This window comes from Brachyistius frenatus, unplaced genomic scaffold (assembly GCF_029030835.1).
Source record: "Brachyistius frenatus isolate BFR_SWC_R1_liver_20210118 unplaced genomic scaffold, ASM2903083v1 Contig_100, whole genome shotgun sequence".
NCBI lineage: Eukaryota > Metazoa > Chordata > Actinopteri > Embiotocidae > Brachyistius > Brachyistius frenatus.
The window spans coordinates 1,461,242-1,479,591 of NW_027210699.1; the positions used below are offsets into that span (position 1 = coordinate 1,461,242).

Consider the following 18,350-nt stretch of genomic DNA (forward strand, 5'->3'; position numbering starts at 1 on the left):
TGTTCATAAGACAACTACATGGAGCAGCTTTAAACTACAACTGAACCTGAGACTTTCAGTCTGGGTGGGTTTTTTAATTGATTCCCTTGTTTTGATGTTGTTTATATGCAAGTTTCTCAGGTCTTTGGTCGTATTGAGGCTTCCTGGATAAATCAAGTTTAAGTACCCTCCCCACCCCCCTCAGATGGACAACTTGAAACTCCTGGTGACAATCTTTATTGCATAAAAAATGTGCATAACAATCGGCAGAACCTCCTTAAATTTTGATATATATACATATCAAAATGTTTATAACTACATAACCAGAGTGTGTTATTATGGAATTAAAACGTTGTCCACCTTCTACAACTGCTGCAGTAATATAAACTTTAACGCTATATTGGCACACATTGATAAACACATTGAAGTATATCAGAAAAAAACAAAAAAACACACTGACTGTGAAACTCATCGGCCGGACCGAGCGGTTACGTACCGTTTACAGGAAGGGCTTCATGACAAGCTTTCAAATGCAGCAAACCTGCCCCTGAACAGCATGATTTAAAATCAGCAGATTATTTTTGATGCATAACAGCACAGAGAAGTAAGAAAGTAAACAGTGAAGGGAAAATAAACAGATTAGATGCTATTGATGACGCTTAACTGATGAACACAACGGATCTGTTTTCATCCGGCGTCACCCGACACGGCCTGGTGCGATCGGATCACAAGTGGCCGCCCGTTCACGCCCGTCTGGAGCGAACACGCTCTGTAACACGTGGAAGCCACATCAAGAAAACATACAAGCAAAGAAGCACAAGAACATGAAACCTGAACCCCCAACGATTCGGGTCAGATTAATCCATTGTTCCAGTGTGTCTGCGCTGCTGTGGATCAAGGCGGGCAGAGCCTCTCTCACAGCCGTTGGTCTGATGTGTAACAGAAAATGACACGAGATAAACTTAAAGGTTAAAAATCGAAACGAGTGGCTCGTGTTTTAAATCACTAAAGAGCTATTTTATAGGGAGCGTGTGCAGTAAAACTCTCCTGTCGGGCCGCTTATGATCCGATCGGGCTCGTTGGTACCGGGTGGAAACGGAGTAAACAGAAGCGAGTAAAAACAAAAAGGAACAGGTGATCAAAGTCTTTAAAAAAAAAAAAAAAAAGATGTGGGCTCTGCAACATTGTCAGCTTGGTTCAGTCAGCCAGTGTGCGCCTTAGAAGCTGTCAGAGGTCAAAGGTGATAGCGACCAGCGTCTCTGACGTTCTTTAGCCTCATCCGCCGGAGGACGGGCCTCTCCGGCCGGGTCTGTAGGAGCAGCTGCCTCCTCCCTGTCCGTTCAGGGGGTTATAGTCTGAAAAACACACACACACACACACACACACACACACACACACACACACACACACACACACACACACACACACACACACACACACACACACACACACACACACACACACACACACACACACACACACACACACACACACACACGCTCATGTGTGGTTAAAGGATTCGGTGGAAACACAGCAGCTCCAATCAGCCCGGATCAATACTCGTGATCGGTACGAGCTGTTACAGTTTACTGGTGTTTGTCAATACACTGTTGGTGCAATAATGAAATAGTGCACATTATGAGCACCAGATCGCTGCTCTCTGCTGCTTCTTGCATAACACTGACATGTTTTGATTTCTTATATTTGTATTCTATTTAAATATTTCTATTTTCATTCTTTGATATTTCACTTAAGTTCTTTTTTTTTTTCTTTCTTTTTTTGTAAACATTTATTTATATTTTCTTGTTTCGGTTGGGGAGGACCAGCAAAGTAAGATGTTTATGTGCAGCCTTTTTTTTATATACGTGTGCATATGACAATAAAATTCTCTTAATCTGCGAGTCTCAGTGTGACATTGATGAACATTGATCTCACCGATCAGTGATTCAGGGCTGTGATCAGCCAAATAAAAAATGCAGAGCAGGAACCAGCTGCATATGATTAAAACTATTTAACCTCCGCTGATACTGAATATTTAATCTTAAATAACTTAATAAATCTTACTTCTTTTTTTTCCACCTGAAAAATTATCCCCAGCAGCTGTTTTTCTTCCCAGACGCTCATGTGGGAATGAATTATTGAATTATTCGGTTCCTTCGTATCGTTCTGTTGTAAAAACTTTACAATGTTCAGTGACCTGAAATAACTTTATTATTGAATTATATTGAATTGAGCTGCAAAGCTGTAAATGAACAACCTCAGGCTCTATGAATAAGATCCACTTTGGCGATTTTGTAAGTCTCCTTACGGTGTTTCCAGATTTGAAAATTCATATTTTTACTTCCACCAAATGAAAAACTGTAAATATAATGTCAGTTAAATAACATTCAGTTAAATAATGTCATCAGTTGTATAATGTTTATGCGGTGTGTGTTGTCCAGGCTGTCAGTATGTTCTGTCGGGCCCAACTCATGTCCTGTGACGTACATACCAGCACTGCGGAGCGGCTTCTTGTCCGTCTTTGGTTTCTGCCCCGTTTGGGATGAGCTGGCCTCGTCGCTGGTCTGCAATGAAACAACATCAATCAGATATTATAGAGACACGCAAACACTCAGAGAGTGTGTGTGTGTGTGTGTGTGTGTGTGTAGTTCGTTCATATTTACATGCTATAATCAAAATCAGTTTTTACACTCGAGATTTCATGTTTTTTCAGCTCTGATTTTGTTCCAACGACCCAATCGAAAGGCCTCGACCAATCAAATCCCAGATACGGTTGCTCTTCAATCAAACCGTCACAGCTTCCCTGCGGATACATTTGCTGTACTTCTTCTAGGCAGGTTTGTCCCTTTAGTCTAGTTCATCCACTCCTGCTCTCCAGGGTTTTATCATACGGTCTGTTTACAAAAGTGTTCGTAGCCTCCGGCTCTGAAAAATGGTTCCGATCCAGAAGTGTCTTCAGCTGCAATACCAGCGAGTGCCACTAGAGGTCGGCTCCAAAAAGCCTCCGGCTCCATAGACTCCCATTCAACTTCTCTCATCAAATCCAAAGTGAATAAAATGTGTCCATCAGTTATCTCGGTGTTGTTAGCTAAAGTCACTCCTTCTTATTAGTTTTCTGGAGGTCCATCTGAAAATAATCCCTCATTCATTAGAAAAGAAGATTCAAGAAGACCTGTTTTTGGGGGGCATGTTGTAATGATAATTGTCCATAGCATTATCTGTGTGATACATATATTCTGTTTCATACATATATTCCCCAGATGATGTCATATACTCTTTATGTAACACAAATGTTTTCTTTGTTCTCTATTGCATATGGTTTGACACACAGTGACCTCGACCCTGAAAGCGAATGTTCCCTCAGACGGAGGGAGTTCAACCGAAACCATACAGGATCCCCAAAAGGACCTATTGATCCTGGCTGCAAAATCCGGTGAGATTTGAAATAATATTATTATTATTATAATTGATCATTTAACATAGCTAAGATTTTAATGAAAGAAGTCATTTAATACAACAGACTATTGGGAACCATCTAGCTGTTTCAGTTTTAATATCGTTTTTAATGTTTATGACGGGGGTCATTTGGCGAATGGTGGGCTGAAATAGAAGTATTCAGGGAATACATAAAGTTCTGGGAACTTTTGAAGTTCTGGACAGGATAGTTCAGACGCCTTTCACTCCGATTGTGGCGGAAGGCGAATCAGAGATTCACGGTGACGATTGTCTAAAGAATAACGGGCTGCAGCCAGAGGACCAAAGTTGTCAGGGTTAGGGTGATGCACCGTCAGGGTCAAATTTAAAATGGATGAAAAATAAATATGGTCCCCGGTCGGTCAAACCAGCTCCAATATGTATAAATACTGGGCATTCCCACGCGGTCTACACCGTGACCATCGAGGCGGCGCGCACCTTCATCAAGACAAAGTTTTCAGCCAAAATCAACACATCTGCCATCTGCATATCACGCCAGACTGCTGGAAGTGGTCGACATCCGTAGCTGCATTCCCAGATTCCCTCGGCCCTGGGCGACGGACGTGGCACATGGGAGTCACACGTCCGCGATCAGTTCCTCCGCGGCCAGAACTGAGGAAGAGTGTAGAACTGTCCCGCGTTGGCCTCGATGACAAAAGACCGACCGAGATAAAGCGTCATGCCGTTCACGCTGAACGAAACAAGAAAGAGAAAGAAGGCTGAAAACATGTGAAAGAGCTCCACATGGCCGCCCTCACCCTGTACCACGACCGGGGGCGTGGCCTGCACCAGAGAGGCAGCAGACGTGGCAGATGAAGAGGAAGAGGGCGAGGCGGTTATGACCCAGAACTGTGTTTCCGGTGCCAGCAGCGTGGCCATTGGGCAAAGGACTGGCCCGACCTGGAAGCATTAACCGACCAACCACACGCTGACTGAGAGGGGGAGGACTCTCCTATGAACAGGACTGGTATCGTGATCTTAACGCCCTACAGACGACCCAAATGTGCCGTTTCCTCCCTCGGCAGGCTTTTCAAAAATCTCTTAATATGTTAACTGAAGTTGTCCAATCCTCCACATGCCTCTCTGACTCACCTCCTCCACATCTGGCCCTCAGCCGGGTCCCCGGCTGCTTGTGGGCAGAACACAAGTATGATGTCGGACTGATAAAATCCCTGTCAACCGGTGATCATTACGCCAAAATCAAGCTTCAGACCTTGTAAACAACAATATCCTCTCAAACAGGAAGCTATTGACGATATCACTCCTGTTTTTAACTCTCTCCTGAAAGCTGCCATTATCAACCCCTGTGATACATCTCCTGCTCGGAAACCCATTTCTGTTGAATCACCCACCATTTACAACTCAGCTCTCTGTGCAGGTCTTGAATCGCTCGTTGTCTGCAGGCTCCAATATACTGCAGTCTGTTGATGATCTGAAGATCTGCTGCCTCACACATGAAGCCAGCCTGTCAAAGCTGCAATTTGTCCAACAACAGGCCACATTTTTAGGACAAATTATCACAGCTGAGGGTTTCTACCATTCAAAACATCCCTAAGCCTGACACCAAAAAACAAATGCTCTCATTTTTGGGAATGTGTTCCCGATGAGGCATTTCCACGCCCCCGGCTGCACATCCACCTCCCAGCATGCCGTTTGACCACCTAATGATGGATTTCATTGGGTTAACACCGAGCGAAGGGAAAAAGTACCGTCTGGTTCCGGTAGACATGTCGTCCACATGGGTTGAAGTTTTTCCCACATCCAAGCCAGACAGCGCTTCAGTGGCCAAAGCACTGCTGACAGATTGTTCCCCCCCGCTGGGGCATTCCCACCAAAATCAGCAGTGATAATGGCTCACATTTTGTAAATGAAGCTATCACACAGGTTGGTGCTTTTCTAGGCATTGACCTCAGACAACATTGCTCCGACCATCCAGCTAGCGGAGGGGCAGTGGAACGAGAGAACGACACACTAAAAGCTAAATTAGCCAAGTGTTGTTCACAAACAGGTTTGTCCTGGCTGAAGGCACCTGAGGATGAGACTGAGAGCCAGAACAGGACTGAGCCCATTTGAAATCCTGAAATCCACACATGGGCATCAGCCCGTTACCGAGACCACTCCCCTCCAGCACACTGTGAAAAGGACAGTCTTAACTACCTGTCAACCTGTCAAATGTTCTCTCCCAAGTGTCCCGAGAGGTGAGGAGGGCTCTTCCGTGCATTATCCGTGCAATACATATATTCTGTTTGATAGATATACCTCTTGATACCTCTTTGCAAAGATTAAAAGATGACAAAGGAATTTGGCGTCAGAACCTTTATTTAATTTTCTCACCAAGAATTAGATAAAGAGAAAATCCACGACCGTGTCTGTTTGATTGACAGGCCTGTGGTGCTTACAGCTATCGGTGGGCGGGACGTAGTATCGTCAGGTTTCCAATCAGATCAGTCAGATCCACCGCTGGCTCCTCCACAGACCTACATTCATGATGCAACATTTAGCTTTCAGTTTAAAAACTAACGGCCTGATTTACTAAGATCTAAAATAATGGTACTAAATTGCGTGTTCCTTCCAAAAGTTTGCAAAAGAAATTTGCACCCGTTTTGCGGGTGATTTACAGAGTAATTGCGTCATTGAAATCAGGTGCAAATCGCTGTATTTAAATGAGGGGTTTGGGTGTTACAGAGATTCCAGTAATGGAAAACAGAGCGACCGCAAAAAGAAAAGGAAATCTGATCCCATTGAAATTAAGAAATAGAAATAGAACAAGAACAAAACGCTTTATAGGAGATTATCAACGAGTAAGTAAATACCGTGGGAAAAACAAAAAGGCGAAAATGTCTTAATAAGAAAATGTCGGCAAATAAAAGAGGGACGGTGGATGAGATCCTCTAACAAACAGCGATCAGCAGGTCCAGATCTTTCTGTGATGAGCAGGTGAATTAGTTTCATTCAGTTCCTGGAGGTCTCGTGAACCTGATGAAGCTACCTGTGAATTCTGCAGTACTCATTCAGGATGTGACAGCTGAATAACAGGACTGGTGGGATATCCAAGCAGAGATACGCTGGAATGATGCAGAGGCAGCAAAATGCTGAGTCGGCTGTCAATCATCATTCAGTTCATTCAATAACTCAGAAATGTTGTCGCTGGACAAACGATATGTCTGAATAATCTTTGCCTCTGTCTGTAAAACCTCGTTCCCTACGTATTCTTTGGTTTCCTGCGTCTCCTTCACAATAAGAGCAGCCGTCTCTCCTGATGTTCATCTGATTAAAACCTTCAGTCGTACTAAAATACACAACAATCACTTCTCAGTATTTTCCACCTTCAAGCAGAAACGCCCAATATTACATATGATGTAGGCAAACACGCAAAATGGACGTGTTAAATTGCACATTTGAAAGACTCAATCCTCACTGCACGTCGTTAGTAGATCTGCTTGGACATTTCTTTGCGGGTGGTGTGAAGTTTGCACGTGATTTTACACACGCAAACCTTTTAAATCAGGCTCTAAATTGTGTGAACCGTGTTGCAAAGCAACGAACAACAAAAATGGACGCCGCCTTATTATATATATTTTTTAAACCACATTTTACAGTTATTGCAGTTTTTGAGTATTCTGGAGGAAGTGAAGTCAACATGCGTTTCCGATTTACTTTAACACAATCCTGACCGTAACTCCAACACATCCGTGTCTTATGACGCTTGTCCTCACCTGCCAACCTGAACCCTGAACCAGGACCAGTTATCTCCTGGAGAAAGTGTAATTATAAAAATGCGTCCGTGAAAGTTCCTGCCGACTCAGCGTCACACTCACCCGAGAAAGCTTTGCAGCTCCTTTGTAACTCTTTCCCTGCTGCATACTCTCCCAGAGGTCGATTTTCTGCCTCCTCTTCTCTTCTTCTTGCTGTTCATAAAACACAAGTAAACACCGGTGAGGCCCGACATCATCGCACATCACATCGCACCCGTCCAACACGTCACCTCCCGTACGTACCTCTTTCTGTTTCACCCTGAAGATGGCTGCTTTGGCGTCGAGCTCCTCCTGCATCTTTCTCCTAGCTACTTCCATGGCCTCCTGTCTTCTGGACACTAACGCAGCATCTGAGAGAAAAAAAGAAATTAATGAGGAGATGATTTTACCAGCAGTAGTTTTTTTTTTTTTATTGTTTTGATCTCATTGTAAATGAGAATGTAAAACTAGTTTTTCAACTAACAATATTTACGCTGATGAACTCGTTGGATGTCGTTTACAGTTGCACACGGTAATCAAGTTCAGCAGTCTTTTAACCACCAGCATGACGAGGAAGGATCTTCAGCGTACATCCATACGGGATGTTAAGTATCGCGGTATATCGGAAAATTGTTTAAAAACAAACGTTGTTTCCTGGCAAAGCCAATACTCATATTCAGAACTATCAGTGTATGACAAATGCATTAAAACACTGTTGTGTTTATTTATTCTAATGTTTTTCAGTCCCCAAAATGTTCTCATGAAGGACCTGTACGACTTTAAGTTTTGCTCATCCCACCTTTGTACCAGGCGGCCTGTATGAACCCAGAAACAACATGTAAACACAAACACTGGTGCTGACCTTGCGCTGTTAGTGGGGGTGGTGGGCGAGGGCTCTGGCTGGATCTCCTCTTGCTGAGCTGCTGGATCAGCAGGTAGACCAGCAGAGACACGACCAACAGGTACCACCCGTACTCGGACAGGAGCTCTCCGACTGCAAAACATATGAAGGGAGATAAAGTAAATATTATATTATAATAAGTCAGGGACTCTTAATGGTGAAAGACCAGGCAGAGAGATGGACTCTATTCTACCGTACAAGCCCAGGAGCTGCTATGTATTTGGCTGTTGAACATGACGCAAATATTTTACACACTTTAAATACACACAATAACGCACAACTCACGTCACTCATGCTGCCAAATATGAACACATTAACTCAGAGCATTCTGGGAAATTATCCATCCCACCACTCTACAATATGAAGTAACAAGAAAATGATGTTAAATGACGCATGTTTTACACTTCATACCTCAAATATGACATGGACACAATGGAAACACACATTTAAAAATGTCTTAAATAAAATAATATGCGATTTATTTATGACTATATATGATTGACTAGAATTGTTTTTTTTGCACGAGCTAAACATCTCAACACATTGTTGTCACGCAGCAAGAGAAGTTGAACACTAATACAAGACCTTATAATATCATAACAGTTTGCTCAACGTCCTTATGGCCATTTTTTACTTAAACCCAGAAGTAACGTCAGCCCGACCGTTAAACCGTTAATAACCGGGTCCGGGTTGTGGTGGTAAATTACCGGTTAGAGTTACGGAACTCAGATCCTGGTTCTTGAGAGGCGTCTTCACCACGTAGGTGTGGTCATCGTCACCTACGTCTGTAATCTCCACATCATCATCCATTTCAGATTTTAAACAAACGTTGTCTGTTTTTAAGGCACGAAGAAGAATGGTGTTCGCTGCTAGACAGGAAATGTATTCGGCTCCTGGAGTTATGTGTCGCGGTTGGGACTTCTTCCTGAGTCAGGCATTCGGCTGCTGCTGGATTGCATCAGCGGGGAAGGAGGCCCTCTGTGATTGGTTGTTACCGTATGGGCAGGGTTAAAGATAAGAGTTAGGATTGGTGATAGCTTTAGGGGGCCAGATGATTGACAGAAAAGCAACCAATCACAGCAGCGGAGTGTCCTTTACCGCCAACTGATCCAATCTAGCACAATCCCTGCTAAAAGTAGCTAGCTAAAATGCAAATCGTTGACGTGTTAATAACATGACGCCTTTTACGTAGGCGGTGCGTCACAACGTGTCTGCCGTTTTTCTTCTTTTTTTAACTCAACTTTATTGAACTTTTTGGTTGCGTTTCATTTGGACAGGCAGAAAATAAGAAAAAAAAATATAAATTCAATAAAAGTAATAAAAGAAAGGAGATCTAGGAGTTCTCTTCAAGGTCTTCCGAAAGTCTGTAGTTTCAGAGGATTCTTCTTCTCCATGCTTTTTAGAAACAAAATACAAGCACAGTTCCCTGTGAAAGGTGTAAAAGCTTGAATGCGTTTTTTTGAATTTGTTGGAATTGTTTTACCAAGAATAATGATTGTATTAAATATGGTTGTGTCATCAGCCAGTTACCTGATTACCAGCTGTTTATCCAAAGTCTGTGATTTATTATAAGAATGGAGAGCATTTCTGCAGCTGCCATGGAAATCAAGGTTAAAATGGGACAAGCTGGTTTAATCCTATTATCAATTGAAAACCTTGGAGACATTCCTCAGACTGCGCTGTTAGTATCCTTATAGTCTTTTAATTACATATAGAAAGTTAAATTAATCAAAATGATTCTAAAGTACACAATTTATGTTAATCGTATCAAAGGCTTTAAAAATGTGTCAATCAAACAGTTATAATCCAATAAGTCGTTTATAGGTATGAATGGAACATCCTTTTATAAAGCCTGACTGTGTATCTGAAATAATTTGCTCTTTTTTTTTTTTATCCTTTAGCATCAATGAGTTAAACATTTAAAATCTTTATTGAGCATTCTGTGTCTAAGGTGGTCAATTAATTTGTTATCTTTGCTAGGTTTTGAAATAACAGTGATGATTCCTTGTTTCATGGTTGTTAGAGGAGTGATCTATCTCTCTATTTCTTTTAACATGTGGACGATAAAGTCTTTGAGAGGTTCCCAGAAGTGCCTGAAGAAGTTAGCTGTTAGACTTCATACATACTAACATCTGCATCAAATACACTTTTAAAGGTCTCATCCACTTCAGAGATGCATTCTTTAATGTGTTCAAAGAAAGTAAAGTCGAATAAGAGACGGAGTAAAGTTTCCTTTTCAGCAGTGACTTCACAGCATTTAAATTCTTGTTTCTTTTTTTTTCCAATCTACAAAAGTAAACTGAGCTACTTTATACATTTTTATCGTGAGCTTATTCTCCTTTGGTTTTATTAATATAGACTTTGTGGAGGGAGATTTTGTCTAAGGGGGTTTAAAGTCTGAGCTTTGGCTAAGCCACTCGAGGACAGTCACAAAAACGTGTCCTGAAGTCACTCCGGCATCTTTCTCAGCTGTACTTTGAGCTCTGAAATGCAGTGGCTGAATTTCTGTTGCATACAAATGGAGCACATTCCAGTGAAGCAGTAACCTTCACGACCAAGTTCTCCAAGTGAAGTCGTCTGATCAACATCAGCACCGGCGTTACAAATAGTTTTCAAAACCACTGAGTTCGTGCTCATTTGCAAATTTACAGTGGAGCCAATATAAATTCTATAATCCAGTTAAGTCCAGAGTCAGGAAACAGGCCAGTAGCATCTCTGCAGACCCATCCCGCCCTGGACACCCGCTGTTCCAGCTGCTCCCCTCTGGGGGGCACTACAGAGCAAAACAACCAGAAACAAGAACAGGTTTTATCCACAGGCTGTCAATCAACACCCAACAGCATCAGCACCATCTGCAGGAGGTCCAATTGCACCATTGTTTAGGTGTATAGATATATATACTGCATCATCCCAAACTGTATTTTTGTGTGTGTGTATTTAATCATTGGTCTTACTTTTTCAAAAAAGATCTATTTTTCTCTTATTTTTATTGTATAGGTATTTGTATTTTTTTTTCTTTCTGTACACGAAGTGTTGTGAAAGTTAGGACCTGTTTGCACCTTCATCAACATTTTTTTTTTTGTCCTCTGGAAATTTAATCTAAAAAAAACTGGTCCCACTCAACAGTATGAGAAATCAGTTTAATGTCATTTTAATGAATTTGACAAATTACAACAGTCCAGGTGAAACATGAGAGATCTAGAAGTAAAAAAACAAAAAAAACAAAGAAATAACAAGAATGTGGTTGGCATACTCAGGAGCCATTAACATGTGGCTCTTCATCCATAACTTCATCATCCTGCCGCTCATCCATCTGTTCTTGGTCCATATGTTCCTCCATCTGTGCAGTGCCACCCTCTTCTTCCTCCCCCTCCTCCTCTTCTTCCTCTTCCTCCTCCTCCTCAACCATCACATCGGTTCCTGATTTCACAAATTAAAACATTCATCCATCCATAAAGAGAAAGGCTGCTTTTATCTTATAATGTTAGTTTTAATACCACCAGCATCCATTCAGGAGCTGCTTCTGTAATGTAAATTTTTTCCCTACATTTTACAAACTCTCCCGGCCAAATGTTTTCCTAAAACAAACAAATACGGGAAATTGTGCGTGAAGAACTCTGGAGTTTCCGGAACAGTGTTTGGTTTGACGCTGACCTTGTGTGAGATCCCGGCCGGGGATCTGACCGGCCTGCAGCATCCCTTTCAACCTCTCCACCTCCGCCAACGACGAGGCGTTAGCGATTGCGTTCTGAAACACAAACACCAGCTGACATATAATAAACAAAAAACAACAACAACTCTATTCTCAGTTATCACTTTATATCCTGCAGATCGGATGGAAAACGTGAATGTTCATCAGGTTCATTTCAGGACGTCAATCGTGCTTCGACTCCACTGTGGTTTAATTAATCAATATTACAGGAGATAATTTGATTATTAAAGACATTGATGCGGTCAGGACCGATTACACAAGTTACCAACTAAATATAATATGTAATTTAAATGTTTTCATATATTGGGAGCAATTCACTGTCAAAATATTAAACTTTTTGTGGGTGTGATCTGTTTCCATGGCAACACATGAGGTATGACTAACAACTGGAAAATAATCAGTCACGTTAGTAGACTCTTATGTAACGTATGTAATGTTTACTATTCCAGGAAGTAGTCAGACCCATAACAACCACCTAGCAACAGAGAGGATTTTTAGTCTCCACCTGAATAAATACAGAACACTAAATTGATCAGCTAGCTCAGTCTGGTTGGAACAAAGATATCGGATGAACAAAGATATCTGATGAACAAAGATATCTGATGAACAAAGATATCTGATGAACAAAGATATCTAATGAACAAAGATATCTGATGAACAAAGATATCTGATGAACAAAGATATCTGATGAACAAAGATATCCATGTTCTCATGTGTTTTTAACATTTTAGCTCCGTGTCGTGTGTTCAAACCAAACCGGTCCAGCTAGCCTCCTCTAGGACTGTAAGTGCGTGACTATCCGTGGTGTTACGGTACGGGTGCTCGGAGCGACCAAAAAGGACCAAAAGAGACCCGACTTCACCAAATGGGTCATTTAATAGAACTATAACAAGTAGAAACTACATTATATTACATATTATATGAAACTCTATTCTAATCATATACCCGACATCCACTCTTTCATTACGTATCATCGCTATCAACTGTCAAAAAGACATATAAGAAAAACCAACAACTGAACCTTGATAGCTTCCACGTCTGCTTGAGAAGGTCCCGCCTTCTTCTTCTCAGGCTGCGCTGGCACTCCAGGAGTGAATCTGAAAGGAGCACAGTGCCGTTCAGACGTCACACACACACACACACTTCTCTGACCTCTCAGACCAGCGTAGTAAATCATGTGTAGTATCTTTTCTTGAGTCAAATAAACTGATCCATCGTCCAAAGACAGCAGTCCTGAGAAACACTGTGGTGAGTTTCTGGCTTCAGGTTTTAGTTTGTTGAAATTTGAGGCCCATTTAAAGAAATTATGGGTTGGTGGTTTTTTTTTGGTTTTTTTTTTAACAATTTGCTAAGACAAAAACAAATCTGTCTTTTTGTGCAGATCCCATATGTTTACATGGTTTTGTTACATCTTCTTGTGGAATTTTGAATATCTGCATCTAGCCAACAGAAATATGCCAGATCATCTGTATCCGTTTAACGATCACCGTTTATATTCTGGTGACGACGGTGTTTGTTGTGAGCCAGGATCCAGTGATTCTGAGAAGCTGCTGTCCAACGAGGACCTTCGTCTTACGTTTTCGTTCGCTTGGCAATATCCTTTGCAAGTTGAGCACCCCGTTTGCCCTTGAACATTTTCTCCGCCTCCTGGCGTTCCTACGATATCACACAGTTGAGGTGAAAAATCCTGGTTAATGACATACTGCAGCTTCAACCCACGCTGAGCAAGAAGAGGCAGGAAAAGGAGCATTTCAACCACTTCGGATTTTCAGCACGACGCGTTGATGATGAATCTGCCACCATGACGTCCGTACAGCTGATTTAGCTTCACATCTTCAACACGTATGATCTACGACTCATTCCTCATGAAAAGGGGCTGCAGAATTAGTCGGATTAAAATTTCAATCATGCCTCTACGTGATGTCATTTCGAAATGACATTTTATCTGCCAGTTTCATTTGGGACATCAGCTGCATTAAATAAAATAAGCGCTTCTACGTTGTCCATCAGCTAATGACAAGACAGCGTTCATACATGTGACGAGAGCAGCAGTAAACTAAATATAAAATAATATTAAAAAAGTAACTTATGTTTTATTATAATCCATAATAGTCGTATCTTCCCGATACAATTGGTCTGAAATGCATGTTTCCCTAATAAATGTTGGTATTTACACTATATTATTATTAATAATAATAATTTAAATATAATGTCTTTGATGTGTTTTTACTACTTGAATGTTTTAAATTTGGGGTGGAAAGTTCACCTTTAAAGTTCAAAGTTGATCAAATAAATTACGTGCCAATAAAACCATTTGATTCCTATCAAAGTCCGTTTTAAAGTGGCATTTCTGAGTATTATGGGATGCCGAAAAGTAACATGGCCTGATTTATTTCAGCTTAGATTGTTCTAAAATGTATGAATTTCACACAGCTGAGGAAAACCGAGGCAGAGCATGCGCTGATGAAACTGTGTGGATAAAATCAGTGTGGGTGCAGTGGTGCATCATGGGAGGTGAACACGACTCTCTGTGGGCAGACTAAACATGCCATAACAACGGTTCTGTATGAGGCACCGTCATTGCTTTTTGTCGAGTTTTCTTCCAAATTACGTAAATGAGAGAAATGAACATGATTATTTTGAATTGAAGAAACGGTGAGAGGATGGTGACGTTGTTCAGAGGCGCTGAAGACACATTACAGGAGACGTAACTGGGAATTAGGAATCAGGAAGCACTTACCTTGAGCTTCACCTTCTGAAAATCAAGCACGCGGATCTGTGGGATTTTGTTGATGACGTAGAGCCTATAGTGCTTCTTGTTTGTCACTGGATTCCTTAACAAACTACAATTTCAATGATTATTAAAACATATGAAAGACCATGTTTCAGTGACGTACAGGACAGTTACAAAAGCAGTTTATCTTTTAATATTCATACCTGAGAAGATTCAATGACTTTACAGTAGCGAGAGGGTCCAAGTCACCCTGCAAAGGAAAAGAGCAATGATTCACTAAAACACACATATATGCACACACATAAAAACAATATTTATTTTTTTTTTTGCTTGAATTTGTGTGAATTACTGGGATTTCCTGGAGGGACGGACATTAACTCTGAATTAAAAAGGGGCATCAGACTGAACAGAATGACTATTTTTCTGAGTGTAAATCAGTAAAATGTGTTAAATGTACTCACCAGATCCTGAATGTTGTTGTTTGTGAGAACCAGTTCTGTCAGACAGGTCAGCGACTGCTCCAGATTCTCACCGATACGACTGGAGACACAAGTTAACAGCAAGTTAAACAAAAACAGCTTCTTTAGTTTCCTCATGAAACAAAACAACAACAAAAAACAGGGCTCATCGCGTCCAGATGAAAATGGCAGAATATAAAAAAAATAGGATGTGCTGCATAAGATAAAAGACACCAAAACTACACACCTAAGAAGTTACGACATCATCACAATCACTTTTCAAACCAACTACAGTGAACCCTGGTTTTTCGCGGGGGTTACGTTCCAAAAAGAAACCGTGATAGGCGAAATCCGTGAAGTAGTAACCTTTATTTTACAATTGAAATAGATAGAACTGGACATTAAATATATCTACGTTACATATAGTCGTAATGTGATTTCAATGCACGATGCAAATCCGTGAAGCAGCGAGACCGTGAAAGGTGAACCGCGTTATAGCGAGGGTTCACTGTATATGTTGCATGTGCTGAAGTCTACGACCAGCGGCTTCTCTGGCACTGAGGAACATCTGTAAATTACAGCTGTAGAAAATAACCTGCGTTATACTCTCTCTCTCGGAGCTGTATTTCATGGTGCTTTGCAAAAACATATCCAAGAAGAGATCAAAAGTGGGGCTCCATTTTATCAGACTTCATGTAAACAATGTCGGTAAACTGCTTTGAGCGTATAAAAATGGCAAAAATAAATTTTGATTTGCTTTTTGGTAATAATGGAAAATGTTCGAGAGCCAGGACTGAAGTCAAGGTATTGGTTACCAACACCAAACCCCAGTGCACTATTTATATATATTCAAGACACTAAACTAATGCATTAATCCGTATGACAGTAATGAAGAAGTCATAGTCTGATGCAAAATTATATCAGGAGGAAACATAATCCCATAAAGACTTGATGGAAAGTTTTGCTTTTAACAGTTTCAGTCATAAATATAAAGGACTCCCAACTTAGACTTTGTGTGTCTCAGAAAATGAGTTTTGTATTTTTATTTTACACACCATAGATGATGTCACAGAGCTGACAAGATCCAGGAACAGCAGATTGAGTTGAAAATATTCTGTAATTATAACCCTTAAATCTGTTTTGGGCTCCACAGAAAGCACCGACACGCCTCCATTAATTTAATCATTCAACATCCTGGATTTTTCCCCGTTCCAGACATGGGAGGGTGTTGCAGGTTTAACTCACCAGATTCTGTTGTTGTTCATCAACAATGTTTTCAGCCGTTTGAGCAAAGGGAAGCCGTCCAGTTTCCGGACTTCATTATCAGAGAAGTCGATGGTGTCGAACTGGTCCAGAGTTGCTCCGAGATTCTCGAGCACCGGGATTTTATAACCTGGGAGAATAAAGGAATATGAACGCATGCGAGTACTTATATAGAGTTCTTATAAGAACAGATTCAAATGCATCAAATTAAACACGCGTGTTCCCTCCTCTCGGTTCTGGTTAAAACTCAAGCTGCAGAGTTTCGGATGAACTGAAGTCTCTGTTGTTTTCTTTGGTCGGCCGGTAAAAAGTGCATCACAGTAGAAATGGAGCCATGAATTTTGACTGTCACATCTCACCATTACATCTAATTTTCCCTCATAGTTTACGTGGGAATTGTTGAATTGTTAGGTTTCTCTGTATAATGTTGTAAAGTTCTGCTGTCAGGACTTCAATGTGTTAAGTGCTATGAAATAACCTGTGTTTTGATTTGGCGCTATATAAATAAAATTGAATTTGAATCAACTTTTCGGCATCTGTTTGATTTATGTGTCTATATATATCAGATTTGTTTAATGTTTCAATCACGGTTCTTAATTGTTTTTAAATGTTTTCTTTTGCCTGATGTTTTTAATGGTTTTATGTGAAGCACTTTGAATTACCTTGTTGTTGAAATGTGCTCTACAAATAAGCTTGCCTTGTTTTATAACCTTGTTTGTTTCCTAGGTGGAAAATTAATGTTAAAATTAAGTTCATGTGGGCCTTGAAACTTAGATCCGAGTCTAAGATCACACCAAAACTAGTTGCACACACCTTTTACAGTTCCCTTGTTTAATTCAATTTCATTCTATTTTATTTGTATATACTGTGCATTTTTAATTTTTTTTAAATACTTTTACTAACACTATTTTTATTCTGAATTTGTATAGCTTTTGCTGTATCTTCATGCTGCTGTAATGTAAATGTTTCCCCTTGCGAGATCGATAAAGTATATCTATCTATTAATTAATAAATTTTTTTTAATAAAAACAAAAAAGAGCTTGATGATTGACACCTCCCCCTCCGGTAATATTATCTTTTTACGAAACACTATGGTGACGTCAGCAAACAATGTTGCAGCTACAACCTTCAACAGTGAAACAACGTAGTCCAAAATTAAAAATTTAAAAAAAGCTATTTTACTGTTCATATCAGGAAGTACGAACACGATCCAGTTCAGGTGTTTTTGAATGGAGTTTGGACCGAGGCCCGCGTAAATCAAGCTAACTTTAACACGCGCACACGCAACAAAATGCTGTCGTGACAGAAGTTCCGCTCACCTCTCAGGTCCAGCTCTCTGTCTCTCACCGGGTTCGTGTACTGAGCCGCCTGCTCGATAAGTTCCGCTGACAATTTCACCATTTTCACAAGAGCAAAAGTTACCACGTTAGTGACTGAAGCAAAACGTTCAACGGTGTGCGCAAGACCGCACCACGCTGCCCGGAACAAAGGCTTGTTTTTTTTTTTTTATATATATATATATATTTCTTATAGTGGCTTTACTTTATTGCAGCGCCCCCGAGCGGATGGAGGACAACACTGCAGGAAGCCCTCGGCTTTACTCTTGTTGTTCAATAAGCTGCGCGGTATAGAAATCGTGTTAAAATGTGACTTTGAAATTTCTAAACTGCCAATCAAACACTGCCTTTCACCAACAAGTGCTGTTATACTGGGAAATGATTTATAAGCATAACTTTAGCCCTCATAATTTGTGTCTGAATGTGATTTAATTTAAAAAAAGAAAGAAAAAAAAAAAAGAAATAGATCATTTATGCTCACAAATACACAAAAATGCAAAGAGCAAAAATCCTACAGTATATATGTCATACAAACAGGTTGGATGGTACTCTAACAAACTGAAGGGAGTATCATTGCATGTTGTTAATTCACTATGAAGCTGAACTATAAAGTGCCTACAATGTCAGGTAACAGAAAATTTCTAAATTGGCTGGAAAACAAAGTGGTGAGTCAGTTTTTACTTGAGGACTCTTTCAAGTGAGACAATGACAGTAATGCTTTAAACCAAAATATGTCCAAATGTGGCGAATCCCTGGGA

General features: G+C 40.6%; 2 protein-coding genes across 2 annotated transcripts; both read right to left on the reverse strand.

Annotated features, from left to right (window-relative positions):
* Nucleotides 1-200: 200 nt before the first annotated feature.
* selenos (selenoprotein S) lies at nucleotides 201-9,053 on the reverse strand. Its single transcript, XM_069711457.1, has 6 exons — nucleotides 8,796-9,053; nucleotides 8,050-8,181; nucleotides 7,452-7,558; nucleotides 7,272-7,361; nucleotides 2,471-2,543; nucleotides 201-1,334 (listed from the first exon to the last, which is right to left on the reverse strand). The coding sequence occupies exons 1-6, from the start codon at nucleotides 8,896-8,898 to the stop codon at nucleotides 1,255-1,257; spliced, it is 585 nt and encodes a 194-aa protein (XP_069567558.1). The 5' UTR covers nucleotides 8,899-9,053; the 3' UTR covers nucleotides 201-1,254.
* A 2,161-nt stretch (nucleotides 9,054-11,214) lies between these two features.
* snrpa1 (small nuclear ribonucleoprotein polypeptide A') lies at nucleotides 11,215-17,734 on the reverse strand. Its single transcript, XM_069711460.1, has 9 exons — nucleotides 17,575-17,734; nucleotides 16,238-16,385; nucleotides 14,996-15,074; nucleotides 14,738-14,784; nucleotides 14,541-14,643; nucleotides 13,377-13,456; nucleotides 12,822-12,897; nucleotides 11,743-11,836; nucleotides 11,215-11,508 (listed from the first exon to the last, which is right to left on the reverse strand). Exons 1-9 carry the CDS (start codon nucleotides 17,654-17,656, stop codon nucleotides 11,342-11,344), a joined length of 876 nt encoding a protein of 291 aa, XP_069567561.1. The 5' UTR covers nucleotides 17,657-17,734; the 3' UTR covers nucleotides 11,215-11,341.
* Nucleotides 17,735-18,350: the final 616 nt, after the last annotated feature.